General features: G+C 37.9%; 1 protein-coding gene across 1 annotated transcript in view; it reads left to right on the top strand.

Moving 5' to 3' along the window:
• LRRK2 (leucine rich repeat kinase 2) overlaps positions 1–18,474 on the top strand; it is a 73,884-nt gene that overhangs the window by 51,615 nt on the left and 3,795 nt on the right. Inside the window, exons 35-50 of the mRNA XM_068401038.1 lie at positions 525–679; positions 1,679–1,825; positions 1,979–2,170; positions 2,917–3,063; positions 3,395–3,495; positions 3,665–3,855; positions 4,508–4,668; positions 5,476–5,646; positions 7,494–7,594; positions 8,256–8,450; positions 9,460–9,653; positions 9,952–10,024; positions 10,857–11,041; positions 12,416–12,568; positions 13,582–13,790; positions 16,954–17,028. Coding sequence (XP_068257139.1) covers positions 525–679; positions 1,679–1,825; positions 1,979–2,170; positions 2,917–3,063; positions 3,395–3,495; positions 3,665–3,855; positions 4,508–4,668; positions 5,476–5,646; positions 7,494–7,594; positions 8,256–8,450; positions 9,460–9,653; positions 9,952–10,024; positions 10,857–11,041; positions 12,416–12,568; positions 13,582–13,790; positions 16,954–17,028 — 2,450 coding nt within the window. The remainder of the gene's footprint in view (positions 1–524; positions 680–1,678; positions 1,826–1,978; positions 2,171–2,916; positions 3,064–3,394; positions 3,496–3,664; positions 3,856–4,507; positions 4,669–5,475; positions 5,647–7,493; positions 7,595–8,255; positions 8,451–9,459; positions 9,654–9,951; positions 10,025–10,856; positions 11,042–12,415; positions 12,569–13,581; positions 13,791–16,953; positions 17,029–18,474) is intronic.

Here is an 18,474-nt window from a genome sequence, read left to right as displayed (position 1 = left end):
GTCAAGTTACTCAGAGGCAGTATCTCCTCCAAACAGTCTAGTTATTAAATGTGGTAATAAAAAAGTGTTATGAATTTGAATGCGGTGTTTTTGCTTTATCTGAAGCAGGTAACAGTTTCTCTGCCTCAGTTACAGATTTCCATAATGTGTTTAATAATGCTTATTTTGCTTAATGGAGAGAGTCTTGCATGGTTGCATTGATTGGAGTTTCTACGTTCTTCAAAGTCCTGGGATAGGAAGATTTTATCTGAATGTCGTACCTGCCTTATATGTGTCTCAGGTTTTTCTCACATTTATATTTGAAATCTAATGCTTGTTACTGAGGTTCTGTTGGGTTTAAATTACAGCAGAACTTGACCTTAGCACAAGCAAGCAGAATAAGCATATACGCTGTCTGCTCCCTGATCACTTGAATCATTCATTCATTAATAAATAATACATTGTACATAATAAATAATATGTGTCATCAGTCAGTTTGGATAAAGTACATAATTAAATACTGTCTAATATTTTTATTCTTTTAGTTTGTCTGATCACAGACCTGTTATAGAGCTTCCCCACTGTGAAAATTCAGAAATTATCATTAGGCTTTATGAGATGCCATACTTCCCTATGGGATTTTGGTCCAGGCTGATCAACAGGTTGCTTGAAATATCGCCTTACATGCTGTCAGGAAGAGGTACAAATCTTTATCTTCAAAAGTAATAATGAGCATGTTTGTTTTGAATGCCAACACCTGCATGTTAAAGCTCTAATCCCCAATATTGTTTTGCTTTAGCTAATTTCTGGCCACTTCACAAATGTGAAAAAAAGAACAGTGGTCATTTTTGTAACTTAGAAATATTCAGATAATGCCTGATCTTTACAGTGGTGTGCAAAAGAAAGTGAAGGTTGCAAACAGACTATCTCCTTCGCATGGTAGAGATGGAGGAAATCCTTATATTTATGTAATATTGCCATTTACCTCTACAAGGAACACGGGAAAGGAAATGTCTTCCATACAGAAAAACAAACTGCTTTTCTTCAGGTTCATCGATTAACCCTTTAAAAACTTTGCTTTTATCAGAAGGGGAGGGGGCCTTTAATTTTTTTTTCCAATAATTCCATTCTTTGACATGAGATCTATCTGCTGAACTTTGCAATTTCTTTCGTCTTTGGTTTTTTAATGTGTGATTTATGAATACTGGTGACAAGTAAAGTATGAAAAATACGCATTGCTAATGCTCTACAAATATGATTTATAACTCCCTGCTCTCCTGGCATTTGATTTCCTCCTGAGCATAGAATTCCAGTCTCATCTTGCTATTTCACGTGTATGTGATAGAGGGAAAATTTAAATCACTGACTTTTTTTCATATGTTGCCTAAAATATTCTGTATTTGAACCTGAATGTACCTAAGCATTTCTGTAATCCCTACATGCATCACCTGCTACATGACTTACCGTCTGAGTAAATATTTAGTTTGTGGATATGCCTTATAGAACTGAACACCAGTTGACATATATTCAGCTTTTGTGGGACTATTCTGTTGTTATCCTTTATTTTGTTTGGTTTTTGGGTGGGCATAAACCTACAATCATAATCAAATATTTAAAGTTCCATGAATTATTCTGCATATTTTAAAATATGACATACATATTGGAGATCAGATTTTTAATCTAATTTTGTATTTTCTAGAGCGAGCTCTTCGTCCTAATAGAATGTATTGGAGACAAGGCATCTACTTGAATTGGTCTCCTGAAGCTTATTGTCTAGTGGAATCAGCCGTATTTGACAACAACCCAGACAGTTTTTTGAAAATTACGGCACCATCTTGCAGAAAAGGTTAATTATTCCTGAGCCTGATTTTTGCTCCAGTTAGATTGCAGCTTGGCATTTTGGTTTGCTGTGCTTTTGCCTTTGGAATGTAGAGTTTAGCTTTGTAATTACAAATATGGCAGATTGAGGCTGTAATCTCCCTCTTTTGGTTTCTTAAAGGGTGCATCCTTTTGGGGCAAGTTGTGGATCACATAGATTCTCTTATGGAAGAATGGTTTCCAGGTTTGCTGGATATAGATGTATGTGGTGAAGGAGAAACACTGTTGAAGAAATGGGCTCTCTACAGCTTTCAGGATGGTGAAGAACACCAAAAAATACTCCTTGATGACTTACTTAAAAAAGCTGAAGAAGGTATATATTTATGCCATTTGAGGTATAGAGAGGTATACCTGTAAACAGATAAATATTATACGACATCCCCTTTATAACATTTGGGTACTTCACGTTATATAAAAATGTTTTGTTTCTGTAAGAAATAATTATGGTATGAGTCAAAAGCAACTTGTTCCTTTTATGTAAGAGCCGTCGGTATGAGTATAGAATATGGGACAGATTGCAGCTACTCTGTATAGTCATGTATAAATGGCAATAATGAAAAGAATCGCTTTGTCATGATGCTGATAATGCAACTCCATTCATGGAACTGAATCCAGCACATGGTAAAACTGATACTAGATCTTTTGGTTGGACCACATACAACAGTAATTTAAAAGGCAATATTCATGATAACATTCTACATCCTAAGAGAATTTTTTCGTTTTATAGACAGAAGAATAATCTCTTGGTTAGTTTCGTGTTGTTACATAGCAGCAGTTGCTACCACTTTTGATTGGTACATATACAGAACCTTGAAAATACTTAAACATACAAGATAGATACATTAAGTTGAATGGCAAACTTAATTAGTGGTCTGTTCCATATATATGTATATATGTATGTTTATGTATGTGTGTGCTTTTATATATGTACATATGTACACACACATACTAATTGAATTTTAGGTACGTTGATCATATGCACTCACAGAGATCCATGTACCTTACAGTGCCTTTTGAATGATGACTACCCTTTTTTTTGGTCTCATTTATTTTTCTCAGGTGACCTTTTGGCAAATCCAGATGAACCAAGACATACCATTCCAATAGCTCAGATTGCTCCCGATCTGATACTGGCTGATTTGCCTAGAAATATTATGTTGAACAACGATGACCTGGAATTTGACGAAGCTCCTGAATTTCTCTTGGGTAAGCATTATTTGGTAGGGTTTTTTTACAGAGCTTATGTAAACAAATCTATTGAAGTCAGTTCTGCAACGTACAGAAAACATTTTGGAGATTCCTTTTCTGTGGAAATGTATTTTTTAAGGTATTCTGAATTTCAGGTTACTGAGTTTTGTTTTTCCATTAACTTGCATGCTAGGACACCGTTTTTTATCTGTTTAGATTACTGATTGTGAAGCTTAACACAGCAGATGATCCAACTGTTTTAAAATTGAACACTTTCAGCTATTTTTTTTTAAGAAATGGTTGATATCCCCTTGTTTTTAATATTCTTTTCAATTTTTTCTTTGAAAAGGTGATGGTGGGTTTGGATCTGTGTACCGTGCATCCTATGGTGGAGAAGACGTTGCTGTAAAGATTTTCAATAAACATACTTCCCTCAGGCTCCTAAGACAAGTAAGAAGTACTGCCTGTTTTTTTCTAGTGCTGCTCTTGGAATACCAACCTTAGTGAAGACCTTAAAAAGCTTAAGTGCAAGACTTCACTCCAAAACATTTCTGAGTTTACTTCAGAGCTACAGAGGTTATGCTATTTGCAGTATTTCATTTGATTTTACAATTTACAGGAGCTTGCAGTGCTTTGTCACCTCCATCACCCGAGTTTAGTGTCTCTGCTGGCTGCTGCAATCCGTCCCCGGATGCTGGTGATGGAATTAGCCCTTAAAGGGTCTCTCGATCGTTTGCTTCAACAAGACAATGCGAGTTTAACTAGAACACTTCAGCACAGGATAGCTCTACATGTAGCTGATGGCTTAAGGTAAATGTGACTTCTACATTGCTGTAAAAACAGGATACAGCTGCAAATAGGATATACTGCAAATGAAAAGCTTATCTTTCTTATATCTCAAGCAGAGTATTCCCTGGGCCAGACAAATGCTTGTATTTTTATGATTGATTAGCTGATATATAACACAGACTTCTGTTACCTGTTTCTTTCTGCTAACAAGTGGCGCTCATATAAACACAGAAATAGCGAGAGCTCTGGGTGGAATTTCTATGTGGCTGTTATTTCTTATTAAAATGTTAAAGAAATTAATTTAGTGCTGAAAGTCCGTGAATGTCCTCAGGAGCTATTGAAGTGTGACTGTAAAACCACAAAACCTACAAAGGAGCTTAGGGACCAATGAAGCTTAGACTTCTATGATTCAATTTTCAAACTGCCCGTGACACTTCAGGTAAAACTTGGTACTAAAGTACTGCAATGTTTATGTGCCAGTAAACAGTATTTCAGAACAATTCTAAAGTCGATACCCAGTAAGGCAGTGTCATGTTGGTGATGTTTGACATATTTTAACACAATAACATTTGAAAGCACCATTTACTGTTGTGGGAATAATGCATTCAGTGTGTGTGTACAGGTGCATCCCTGAATTATGAATGCTTTCAATAAATACCTCTTTGATTAACAGGTACCTGCATTCAGCAATGATCATCTATCGTGATTTAAAGCCTCACAATGTGTTGCTTTTTACCCTATATCCCAATTCAGCCGTTATTGCAAAAATAGCTGACTATGGCATTGCCCAGTATTGTTGCCGCATGGGAATAAAAACCTCCGAAGGCACACCAGGTATGGAAAAATGCTTTGTTTTACACTGCATTATGTCAAAAAATAACTAATATGTTTTTTATTTAGTCTGTGAGAAGTAACTCAAATCTGTACTCTAGTCAAAATCACGAAATGTAGTCCTAATCGTACTACAAGTTGTGATGCCAGATTTATACCTTTTGGCCTTTCTTCCTATTCATGTTTTAACCCCTTTTAGAAGAATCAAGGAGTATAGTCTTTAGAATCAAGGATTTCTCTTTAAAAAGAGTACAAATTAAATGACATGCATTAATTTTTGTTTCTGTCTTCTTTTAGCACGGTTATTGGGATATTAAAATTATACTGCTAAAATTGTTGTTTTAATTTTCGGTAGTGCATAGGTAGGTCTTAATTTTTTTTTTTAATTTTCACTGACTTTAGAGAGAACATATTAACATCCATTTTAAAGCACTGAATAATTCAACAACTTTGAAAAGTGCCTTTAGGTCTTGGAAATTGTGCATGAGGGCGTGACTTCAAGTGTTAAATGTTAGGCCTTCAGTAAAGACTGCGGACTTGCCCTTCATTTTCAGTATTCATTGCTAAATGAATTCTTTTACGTGTAATAGTGCAGGAGCTCTGTAACTGATGTACTGTCCCTTTCATTTATACTGATTGCTGATATTTTTGGAGGTCTGCCACATGCAAACTATTGCCAGCCCAGAAATAGTGTGCCATTTTTGGTTTACTTCCTGTGACATTTTCATCAATGAGTGTTTGCTCTTAAAACGATAAAGATGGCTTCAGCTTGGCATGACTCATAACTATTAATGAATGATTTATTTGCAGGATTTCGAGCACCGGAGGTTGCTAGAGGAAACGTTATTTACAATCAGCAAGCTGATGTTTATTCATTTGGCTTGCTGCTTTATGACATTTTAACAGGAGGGGGTAGAATAATGGAAGGCTTGAAGTTTCCAAATGAATTTGATGAATTAGCAATACAAGGAAAGTTACCAGGTATGCCTTGTTTCTTCAAGTTTCAACAGGAAAGCGACCATTTGTCCTGCCTCCTCCAAAAATAACACCTCTCATGTTTTATGTTGTATCTGACAGTGATAAGAGGAGGAGACTAAATAATAGCAATTTTTAGAAGCTTCTCCTAATTTCACATGGTCTGGGAATAGTGAGAAATAGGCATCTTTTCAACATCACATTGGTTATAATTTCATTGCAATTTCAGGGAATCTAGCTGGTTCACTTTACAACAAAATAGAGGGGTTTTATACCTGGGACTTTATCCAGACCTAGCTAAAATGGATGTTGCTGAAAGTACCTTCTAATACCATGTCTGGACTTGACCTTTACATATTACTGTGATAGTGCATATCATGCACTAAGATGAACACAATTCCACTTCTGTTCTTTGATCATGATACATTGTGTTAAAAAATCCATTATAGAGAAGCTGTATATCTTAAAATCTTTTTAAAAAACCTTGAAATCTTATTTAAAAAAAAAAAAAATTGCCACTCCCTTAAAAGAGCAGCCACCCCTAAAGGTTTTAAATAGGAATTCCCTTTTAACTTGTCCAGAGTATGAAGTCCCTGCCCAGCTACATAACATTCTTCATATTCCATCTACATTACAATAGGAAGATTAAGCAGGCTATCAGGCTGGACATGGTGTAGTCAGCTGGACAGTGTAACTCAGTATTAGGCAACTTCTCTGTAAAGAGCTGTTGAAGTTTTATAGTACTACAAGCTTAATGCGTGGCGTTCTTATTTATTGCTCTGCAATAGTGGGTATACTCATGAAACATTCTTTTAAGATTGAAAAGTCACTCCATCAAAGAAAGGGCAGCAACTTAATCTGACATGGCTTCTCCATTAGGAGAGACAGAGAGTTCATACATTTTCTGCTCCTTAAGGAGCATAGCCCAATTCACAATTCAGACAGTTTAAACCCCCTTCCTAAAGAGGCCGTCCCAAGAACTGTTGACTAAGTATCTCTTGAGTGCAGCTGTCCGTTTGGCTGTTTTCTGTATTATAAGCCCTATGAAATAATCAGAAGTATTAGTTTCTGGAGATAGTATAGTTCCATCTGTGCACATGCTCATCATTTATATGTTTCCACCCAAAAAGGGGCTGGCTGAGCTCACAAGTAAACAGTGCCTATCATTTGCTGAACAGGATATGTTCATTTGCAGGTATTTATCATTAATGTTACCTCTATCTAATGTAGGACTGGAATATCTGCTGTGTATTGTGATGAACTAAGAGCAAAATCAGTACAGGCATCTTTATTCATGAGTGATTTGTTCTTAGAGAGGTCAGCACCTATAGTTATAAAATATATATTCAAAGCACGGAGTGGGAATTTAAACTTCCGTATCTCATAAATACTATATGGAGTTGTTTATCTAAATTGCATTACATTTTATTGGAAGTTCATCTGTGTTCCATATACTCTGTCCAAACACAGTAGAATAAAGATGGAGAAAAATGTTCACAGGAATTGGAAAGACTACAGACTGAAATGACCTGCCCTTGAATGGTCAGCATTAATCAAAACACAACTCGCACATATTTGTGGTTCAGTCCCAGGTATAGGGACATTAAAAAAAAGTTAAAGCAAAATCCATTTGCTTTAACTGCTTTTAATGAAAAGGACTAGAGGTCTAGCATTTCATGCTCTAGCATTTAATGGCAGATGAGCAATTTCAAGCTGTTCATGCTGACGGTTTACCTAAGAGTATATTTCTTAGAACAGCTCTGTAAGAAGTTAGATGAATTCTTAAAATAAGAAGAAAGTTATGCAGAACTCTCATTTCTGAACTAAAGAAGTTATCTAATTTTACATTTTAGATCCTGTCAAAGAATATGGGTGTGCCCCCTGGCCTGAAGTCGAAAATTTAATTAAAAAGTGCTTGAAGGAAAACCCTCAGGAAAGACCAACATCTTCGCAGGTATTACTTAGTGTATTTATTTGTATTTTTGAGATAGATGATACCATGAAGTTGTGCTTTCTAAAAAGGAAGGGGGCATTTAAATTAGTAAGAGGCACAAGATTTTTTCTGTTCTTTTCTGGAACTGAAACATCTGTGGAATATTGCCTGCTCTTGCTATCCAGGATAAACTGTTCCGTTCAAATCTACCAACCATTTATTCTAGGGTGCTATTTTTCCCTGTGTTGCTGTATAGTGACTGTAACAAAACAGGATTTGGAATACTTCATGGTCTTTACTAGAGCTATGCAAGAAGGACTTTGTTATATAGTATCAGTGCAGTTAGCCTACACTACTCCATGCATGTGAGAAAGGGAACAGCAGTGTGGATCTGAAACCTACTGTCTGTTATCACACATCGTGTTGCTTTTTGAAATGGGTGAAATTTTCAAACATGCCTTAACCCCATTGACTTCCTGAAATTTTAACATAAAAATAAGAGTCAACATATAGTTGCTCAGTGCACAAAGATTGTTCATTAATAGTGATAATACAAATGAGCAGACCTGCTGAGATACTATGTCCATATTCCATTAAACATTGTTAATCCATTGCTTGTTATTTATTTATCACTGTACAAGCCATTGTTATTACCATATGCATGCTGTGGCTTTCTTTGTAGGTTTATGAGATCTTGAATTCTGCAGAGCTTATATGTTTGATGAGGTATGTTTCAATACCCAGCACGTCTACAGCAGAGTGCATGGTAGCTGCCAATCAAAGCTGCAAGAAGGCAGGAGTCTGGATAGGCAATGGCAATACAGAAAAAGCACAGCTTTCGTTCATTAACCTAAATACAGATGGACATACTTGTGAGGTACGTGCTAAAGTTGCCATTAATTCTAATTTTTTGGCACCCAGATGTATTTCAGAAGAATTAATTGCATTTTAACAGCAGGATGTTACTTCTGGAAAGCTAAGCTTTGAGAGAGCAAAGATTGCTCATAACTGACTCATCATTGTATCCATGAAATGAAGCTGAAACACAGTCACTTTTTCCTCTCTTCCTACCATTCATCCTGAACTTTCTCATAATACTGTCTTTCCACTACTGCATTCCTTTCTTTCACTCAGATGAAAGCTATTTCTAGCACAGAGGCTAGAACAAGAAGTAGTAGTTAAACAACCCTTTGTATCTCTCCCCTAACAATCCAGCTAGTCTCGTTAGCGATTCTTCTCTTCCCATGGGTGCCACCTCCTTGTGCCACTTTGGGTAATACCCTCCAGCTCTTTTCATTTGCTTTTTGTACATCTCAGTCCTGTGCCATCAGAAGAGGGAAAAGGTTTAACCTAGGCTTGATGTGCTGTGATGAATATGTGTGCCAGAACTGAGTGTGACTCGTCATCAAAGTTGTTCTAAGTTTTATTTCCATCTGCCATCTGTTGACCATGATACATTCGAATTGGTAGCTTTGGTATAAATTATATGGCTTATTTTTCTAAAACTAAAATGAGAAAAAGAAGTATTCTACCAGTACTTTTATTGTTAGCAATCAAACTGAACGTATATTGCAGTGTAGTTCCATTTGCTTAATTCTCTCATGGCTTTGAGACCTTCATTAGACTAGAGAGAGAGAATATTTTTTTCAGCTTAGAGATTTTCCTGTGTACTGTTTGAGGGGTCCTTCCCAGCACTTTGAAGATAGATGGCACAGGTGAAGATGTATTCTGGTAATAGAGAATTAGATTTCTTAATGGGGAGGTTAGGCCTTGGGTCTGTCCAGGGTACGAGAAGATTGTACTTTATTTTTATTACCAGCAATTTACTAGCATTTACTGTTACCAAAATCATAACCACATTGTTTTTCTTTTTTTTTCTGATCTAGGATATTGCAGATAGTAAAATTTTAAGTTTGGCCTTAGTGACCCTTCCTACTGAGAAAGAAAACTGGATTGTAGCAGGAACCCAGTCTGGTTCTCTGTGGGCAGTTAACACAGAAGATGAAGCAAGAAGGCATCGTCTGCAGAAAATGTCAGACTCCATCACTTGTTTATACTGTAATTCTCTTTCAAAGCAAAGGTATAAATGAATTTTAAATATTTTGGGTTACATTTTCAAAATATAACTAAACAGAGATGTTCAGAAAATGACATCTGTACACTCATGCAGTTTTGTTCAGACAACTCCTTATTTTGTCTGTATTTTCACTTTAATTTTGCACCCACTGTAACTGGAGACTACATTCCTGACCACAGGGAGTTGTATTTGCTTTTAGTGTTCAATGAAACTCTTCATATACCAGAGGCTACTCATTTAAATTTTCCATACCTGATTAAGGCATTTCTAGAATTCATTATTGTATTTTATTTTATTTCAGCAAACAGAAGAATTTCTTCTTGGTAGGCACAGCTGACGGCAGACTAGCAGTTTTTGAAGACAGAGCAGTAAAGGTAGACTTGTTCTTTGCTGTCTGTTCTACAAAATACTATCAGTAACATGTAAAGCAGCTACCAACAGTAGCTTTATTTCATGCAGCTTATTTTTTAATTGCTTCTCTAAAACTAAAAATAATTTTCTACTGCAGTCTTAGGGGAATTGCACATGTTTTACAGTATCTGTTTTAACCAATAGTGTTAAGAGAGGGAAATTATTTCTCATTGTAGGACTTTGAAAGGCCTGGCAAACTGACTAGAGAGTGACATTGATGGTTGTTATTAAGAATGTTCTGACAATTTTAATCTCCTTTATTTATTACTGCTATAGCTCCTTTTTCTTTTTGTTCACATGAAATTTTCATAGAATAGATATCTTCAAAAAGATACTGTTTAGATTTTCTGTAGGTCAGCGTTCTGCTCACAGAACAGATAAAGAAATGTTGGGAGCTGTTCATATCAGCTGGTTCCTGAGGGTTAGATCCTGACCATATGCAACCTAGAGCAGTTATGGAGCTGCAGTGCATTGCAGAACTAGAATATGGTCCAGTGTGGGATTTCTCCAAGGTATGGATGTGACTTTCCATCCAGTTCTTGAACTGCGCCAGGGGCTGCAGAAAGTATCAGTCCCAGCTCTGTCCTGTTTCCACTCACACAGACTGTTTCTATGGGACACCTATAATGTGACTATGGTGCTTTTCAGTCTCTAACGTTCTGGAAAGGTACCATAATGGTTCAGAAAATCAGGCTGCGTAAATTTAATTCAGCAGGCTGTGTGGCCCTGTTTTAACAGTTTCTGACTGTCTGTATACTCCTTGTTTCTAATAGAGAGTATATTTTTTTCTTGCAGTGTAAGGGTGCTACACCTTTAAAGATACTAACTATAGGAAATGTTAGCACACCACTGATGTGCTTAAACGAATCCTCATGCTTATCTGAAAAAAATGTCATCTGGGGAGGCTGTGGAACAAAGATCATTGCCTTAACTAGCGATTTCTCTGTTCAAAAGCTCATTGAAACAAAGACAAGTCAACTGTAAGTTTTTTTTATAAGTGATGTTACTTGGCTCTTTTGTTTTCGTTGTTAAAGATTTCTGACAGTACTTTGATGTCTTGTTCTAGAGTTCGTTCTTTGAGTTCTCTTGTTTCCGTTCTTTTCCTTCCATAATACAGATGGAATATAATGTGCATTAAAGTAAGATCAGTGAGTAGTGATTAAAGTATTCATTGCTGGTTTTAAACAAGGGATATGCATTTTTACTATATAAAGGATTTATGAAGTCAGTATCTCTTCAGAAAATGTATAAATGCAACTGATCAGTTTTTCCCCCAGTTGCATTTGTCCAGGCCCTGGTTGCTTTATTTAGAATTATACATATATACTTAGTATTTGTCCTTACATGTTTGTCAGCATGATATGTGTGCATAAATCATGTATGACTGCTGACCTCTCATTCTTTAGAAATTAGAGACTGAAGTTTTTGGAGTGTTGGATATAATTCTTACATGGACAAATCCTGCTCTGAAGTTAAGAGGAGTTTTTCCTGAGCAGGGAAAACGGTGTTTGATTTTATGCTAGTAGAGATCATTATTCTGGGGAATTAATTTGCTTTAGGAAATAATGTGTTAATATAAAGCAAGAAACTAAAACGTCAGTAAAATGCAGTTCAATGATAAGATGCAAAATACTTCACAGGAATAATTTGAGCTTTGTGGAGGCAAAACTGTATGCAGTTTTGAAAATAAAGTTGTCAAAAACAAGTAACATTAGGAAAAGTGGCAGTGTTACTGAATGTCTTCTATCAGCGGCCTGTGATTTTGAGCTGTTCTTCAAGATGAATTGAAGTGTCAGTGAAATAAGTTAATGCTGTTAAATTGCAGGGCAAATAATATTTTCATACGTGTAGGCACAGATCTGGCATGAGAGACAAATTCGTGTGTAGAGGAGAATAGTCAAAAAAGCTGTCAGCTGAAGTGAAACGAGCAGAGCAAGGTGAACTTTTTAGGCTTAGTCACTTTTGTGTTGAGTGACCCCTTATGGTCTTGTGGGCCCTGTAAGAACTATCGAGTGTCCCCAAACATTGAAAGAGTGGCAGGGGAAAGGTGTAAGTTTGCCCTGCTGTGATGTGAGCATATGTGATTTGGGCAGATAGATGGGAAAGATTTATTAATAGGTTTGGGGCATTAATGCTCCTCCAGGGATATCATCAGTATAACTCCATTACCGTGAGAATTTGTGTTGAACTGTAGGAAGATTAGAGCAAACCCTTTCAGTTGTATCCGAGCCCAGTTTGGGTTTAAGGCTGAATTATTCTGTAAGAGTTAGAGGGAAGCTAACCCCACTCGTAACAGTCAAGTTTTTCTACTAGATATTTTCTGTGTATCTAACTGGAGTTCTTCTCTTTTCTAGTTTCTGCCATAATGCTTACAGTGATGCAAATATTATTTCAATAGCGATAGATAAATCCATCTACTTGGCAAAGAAAAACAGCCATTTTGTGGAAATCTGGGACAAGAAGACAGAAAAACTTTCAGAACTAATTGACTGTGCACATTTCCTTAAGTAAGTGTTGTATTTCAGATTGATGGCCTGATGCATAGAAAGCTGAATATCAGAGGAGGGGGCCAGACTCTTCTCAGTGGTGCCGAGTGACAGGACAAGGGGCAATGGGCACAAGCTGAAACATGGGAAGTTCCATCTGAATATGAGGAGGAACTTCTTTACTGTGAGGGTGACAGAGCACTGGAACAGGCTGCCCAGGGAGGGTGTGGAGTCTCCTTCTCTGGAGATATTCAAAACCCACCCTGGACGCGACCCTGTGCAACATGCTCTGGGGGAACCTGCTTTGGCAGGGGGTTGGACTAGATGATCTCCAGAGGTCCCTTCCAACCCTTAACCATTCTGTGATTCTGTGAGATTACCTTCTCTAGCATAGTACCTTAACCTGCTGGAGGTAAGGGATTTGCCCAGTTCTTTGGGAAAATGTGGAATTCCTTTCCTCTCTTTTGGCCCAGAACTTCAGAATATCCCATGCAGAATCTAAATTTTTTTAAGACCCTTATTATATTTCACAATTTGTCTGTGATGTCGAGAAGATTCACTGAACTCTGTTCAAGAAAGAAGAAAGTCTTTTGCTATCCTTCAGGTACTAATGCTTTTGCATCCAGTTACTTCCTGCATCCCCTGAATAAGAATGTCTGCTCTCTCCAGTGCACAGATTCAGTAGGAGATCGGAGTTTTATTAACAGTGACAGTGATTTTCATGGTGAGGTTAGGAGCAGCTCTAGGTGTGCTCCTCCCACTTCGCAGTGACATTGTTCCCCTGCAGACTGGGAGAGAACAGAGAAGCATACCTGCTTCCTATTTAAAGGTCTTTGGAAGCAGACCAGCTGGGTCTTAGAAGCCCAGTAGTTTTCATCCCAGTTGGTTTCAAGTCAAACAATTGATTATCATGAGATTTTTGCGGCTTCTCTAGATGAATGATTGTTTAAAACGCTGGTATTAGAAGAGTCGTTTTAGCAGTTGTGGAATAGCATGCTACCAGATTTTAATACAAATTCTCTCCGTACTTGTAGGGACAAAGAGGAAAAACTAAATAAGGAATCAAAACATAAACTGGCTTATTCTGGAAGAGTGAAGACAATTTGCCTGCAGAAAAATACTGCACTGTGGATAGGGACAGGAGGAGGACATATCTTGCTGCTTGATTTATCAACACGTCGTCCTGTGCGAGTTATAGACAACTTTTGTGATTCTGTTAGAGTCATGATAACAGCTCAGCTGGGTAAGTAAAACCATCAAATGACGAGTACTTTGAAATCAGTGCCAAGTTTAGGATTGCTGTCTCCTGTTTGGCATGGTGTTCTAGGAACAGATTAACATTTTCCATGTTTTGTTCGTTCATTCTATTCCACTGCTATCATTGGCAGCCAATGCCAGACACTCCGGTGTTAGCTGAATACCAGCAGGCTGTCATACCTGTGCCCACATGAACAACAGCTCTTCCCGGCTTGTCACTGATCAGCACGTGAACACACCCCACTCTCACTGCATCCTTGTGCCATGCTTCAGCACAGCTCTCACCGTCTTCTCTCCGATAGTCTTCATCTTGATCTGTGTCTTCCTGTGTTCTTTCTCAATCTTAAGTTTTACGCTTCTGGCTTCTCTCTCTATGGAGCTTGTTAGGTTTTAATATTTTTTCCTTAATTGCTTATTGCCTAGTTTTCTTCTCCCATCCTTATTCAGGAATGGTTCTTTTAGGTTTGGGTTACAGGCAGATCACAGCAAAGCTGGGGAAGTGCTACACGCTTGGACTCAGGGTGCAAACTTGTACATATGTGCTGTTCCCGTCACCAGGGCCAGTTGTTTTGAACTGCTGTAGGCAGACAGTAGTTTTGGGGTTTCGGTGGTAACTACAAACAGCCAGAGTATGGGACACTTCTTGGCTGTTGTAACTTCCTTCACCTGTACACTTTCCTGCATCTCTCCCAAAAGTAATAAAGGCCATACCAACTCCAAGAGTTCATTGTACTGCAGTGGTGGGTATGCTCAAAATACACATTACTTCAAAAAGTACTCTGTGGCACAACTTGTGGAGGCACTTGCCTTCCACTGCGTTTTGAAAGCAACTCTGGAGTTCCCTTGTCAGTGTGATTTAAAATGTTTGCTGTCGAAAAAAGACTCTGAAGCTGTTATGGACTCAGAAGCACACTGTAATCCTGCTAGCAAATTTCATAGTTGCAGGCTGTGGATGTTTTCTCATTACCATTGTGAACTTAATTTGGGGACTGTTTTTTTCCTTTCTGGCACCAGAAGTTTCCATAGACTACAGTGAGCTCATAGTGCTGACAGTGTTGTATGAGTCAGAGAACCTCCATCTTCCTCTGACTTGCCTTTGCCTGAGACAGCAAGTTTGTAGGGTCTGTTCAGTCCTCAGCTGTTATAGTGCCAGCTATAGAGTCCAGATTCACTAGCACAGTATTTTCAGTCCTTATGGTCCTGATAGCTACAATATTAGTACTATAAAGGGATGTTTTATTTTTAGCATTTGAAAACGAAATTTCAACCTCACTTATTCCTGTCCTTGATAGGGAAAGTATATTGTATAGAATAATACAGTGTGATTTAAAAAGCCTTGAGTCTCATATTCTTTGTTTCTAGTCACCTCAACATTTTTAATCAAAATTTTATGTATGGAAAAGTTAATACTTCAGGAGAAAGAGTTTAGCTGTGTTTGCACAAATCTCAAGAATGGCAAGTGAGGTCCAGTTTGATGTGTACTCTTATAAGGGTTGGGTTTTTTCCTAAATTCGAAGACTTTGTTTTTACTGGGATTTTCTGCTCAGGCTGATGAGCAATTCTTCAATAGTAAAGCGTTGCTCGTGTGAAATGAGAGAAGATAGAGGGAAGTATTTGTTTTAAATAATTTCATTTAAGACTAAAATACATAATGTCAATCAGATGTAAATATTTCAGGGAAAAGAGATTGCCAGACTTTGAGACATCAATTTTATCTGTAGTTCATCTATGAATATGGAAATATAAAGTCTTTTTCTAATTCTCTCACCTAACACATTGATGTATAATAGACATGAGACTTATCATAGAGAATGATTTATATGTAAATCTGTAGTTCATTTTGCAAGTGACAATTAGACTTCTATATAGTAAGAAAGGGCCCTAGTCTGAATAAGTAACATTATACTTAAGTTCCAATCACTTATGTAAGGTGTATTTATAGGATTAGTTGCAGAAAAAATTAAAAGTGATGAAAAATCTGAGCATGGGAGATGTGTATGGTTCCCACCAGCCCTCATCTACCATAAGCAGATTTACATCAGTATCAAAGGGGAATATACTGCAGATTTCCACAGGGCAGGAAAAATCTCTCTCTACCTTGCGGAGGTCCTGGGGGAACCACTAGAAACGTTTGATGATTCAGAAGGAACGTATCGTGGGACACACACTGCAGAGTGGTCACACAAGACGTCCAAGACTCTGGCTTTCACAGTGAGCCATACTCCAGTCTGTTTATCCTCCAGAAACTGACCCCCTCTTCATCTTTTCTCTGGGGGAGCGTGTAAGGTTTCATGTATGAAGAGGTTTGGGGAGGTGTGGGGCACAGTCCTGCAGCTGGGGTGTCTGCACACGGAGGGCTGCTGATCCGTGACCCAGGTACGTAGGCTGGGTCCTGTATTCCTCTACTAGGGTACAGCCAAGGGCTCACTGCCCTCGTTGTGCTACCAGTAGGACAGAGAGGTGCTGTGGTAGGAGAACATGTAACAGCTTCTATCTATCGTGCAAGACATTTGTAAACATGTCTTGTTGGCAATAAGCAGGAAGTTGATATTGAAACACTGGCACATTCAACTTATCCCTCCGTGATCCAGCCACTCCTGCCTTCCTAGTCTTTTTTTGCATTATTCAGTAGGCACCTTCCTATGATCCGTCCCCTATTTCTACTTCCCTGCTAACTCTCCTTCTACCTACGTGCCATCATTAGTTCGGAACACTTTTAGTTTGTATCATATTTGGTTATTTTGGTTGTTTCATAACCAAACTGATGAGTGGCACTTTCTGTTTCTGCTGTGCACTGGGACTTCATTTGCAGCCTGTCCCTTCACTGTGGTACCTGTTTCCTGTGACTCTACTACCTCTGCTTGTGGCATATAATAGGGTGCTTTGTTCTTGGGCTTGTTGAACAGGCTGGCTGGCTGATCCACTGCTTATGCCTTTGAACCCCGATAAACCCCTACATTAAATGGAGACGTGAACTACATTGTTTTCGTGTCTGGGTTTTTCATGGTCAATGATTTCGAATAAAGGGTCCAGTTGACTGAACTCTGCTTTCTGTCCTTGTAGTGGCATGATGTCACCTACTCTTTCTGTCCTTAAATTACAAGGTTCCCATTAAAATTAAAATTTGACATTTTATTTATTTGAAAAAGGGAGTCTCAAGAATGCGGTCCTGGTTTTGGGATATTGCTATAAGAGTGACACCGAAGACAACAAGTATCACAAAGGTATCTGAACTGTATTTTATTAATTTGTATTATTAGTGGAGTAGACACTATTATGTTTGACTACCCACTGAGAGTGGAGAGTTGATGGTCATGATCTGATATAATTTTATTGAATTGTCATTATTAGTTTTTGTTGTCTTTTGCATTTCTGGGCTCCATACAAACTAACAGTAACTTCCAAAAATGGATCAGAGGAAGCCACTATTTCAAGTATATAATATAATTTGCTGGAAAAATGTATTTAGAGAGTAAATGTCATTGTCTAATTGGAGAATGGATCAAATGGATTTCCAGAGGGGTCTGTGCTAGGCCAGGAATCCTCAAGGTTTTCATGAATGATGCAGATGAAGGAATAGTGAATGTGCCTTTCAGATTTGCAGACAATTCTCAGCTAAGACAAAGCCACAAGCACACTGGAGGGCAGGATTAGAATTCAAAATTACCTTGACAAATAGAACAAGTGGTCTGGAAGGAAATAGGATGCAATTCAGTAAGGACAAATGCAAGACCTTTTACTTAATTAGGAATGATCTGTTGTGCCAGCACGAGGAACTGATCAGCTTAAACAGCAGTGCTGCAGAAAAACGGTTATAATTGATCCCAGACTGAACATGAGTCAACTGTGTCACGTTGCTGCAGAAGAGGCAATCACTATTCTCACACCAATTGAAAAGTGGTGTCTGTAAGACATGAGCTAATTTTTACACTCTGCTGAGTGCTGATGTGGCCTCTGCAGGAGGAGCATACCCATTTGGGACATTGCTGAATGATCTGGACTATTAGGAATAGTCCAGAGGAGAAAAATGCAACCTGTGAGAAAATGCTGCAGGAATTTAAGTTGGTTAATGTAAATAAAGCTTAGAGAGGACATGATAATAGGCTTCAAATACATAAATAAAGAGAAAGGGAGTAAAGACTTCTGCATATTCCCTGTAGACAGGATAAGGACCAACTAGTTTCTGTTACAGCAAAGGAGATTTAGGTCAGACATCAGGAAAAGCTTCCTGACAATTAGGATAGCAAAGTGCTGGCATAGGAAGATAGAAAATCTCCATCTTTGGGTTTTTCTAAGAACAGTTACAGTTGATGCTCTGATTGATGCTCTTCTTCACCTTTATCTCATCCCAGTTTCAGTGACTCCTAAAAATGTGGCAATGACAGTATAAAGTTAAGGATGGCAAGTGTAGATGAGCTGACTGTTTGGAGTAAAATAAGAATCAAACTTAGAGCAGTGGGTTTTATGCTCTGATATTCCCTGATCATTACCATAAGAACTCCTATTGCCTTTTTAGCCTTTTTATTGTATTTAAGAGTGCCTTTCATTATACAGAGAGGAATCAGAGACTCACAGAAACCTTGGGTCCTTAGTTTGTGAGCCCCTACTCATGCAAGTGTTCTCAATTATCCTTATTCCACTAAAAGCAACATGAATTCTACATGAATAGA

Source organism: Nyctibius grandis, chromosome 5 (assembly GCF_013368605.1).
Source record: "Nyctibius grandis isolate bNycGra1 chromosome 5, bNycGra1.pri, whole genome shotgun sequence".
NCBI lineage: Eukaryota > Metazoa > Chordata > Aves > Nyctibiiformes > Nyctibiidae > Nyctibius > Nyctibius grandis.
The sequence above is the reverse complement of the archived record's forward strand: the minus strand, read 5'-3'. Positions and strand labels throughout refer to the sequence as shown.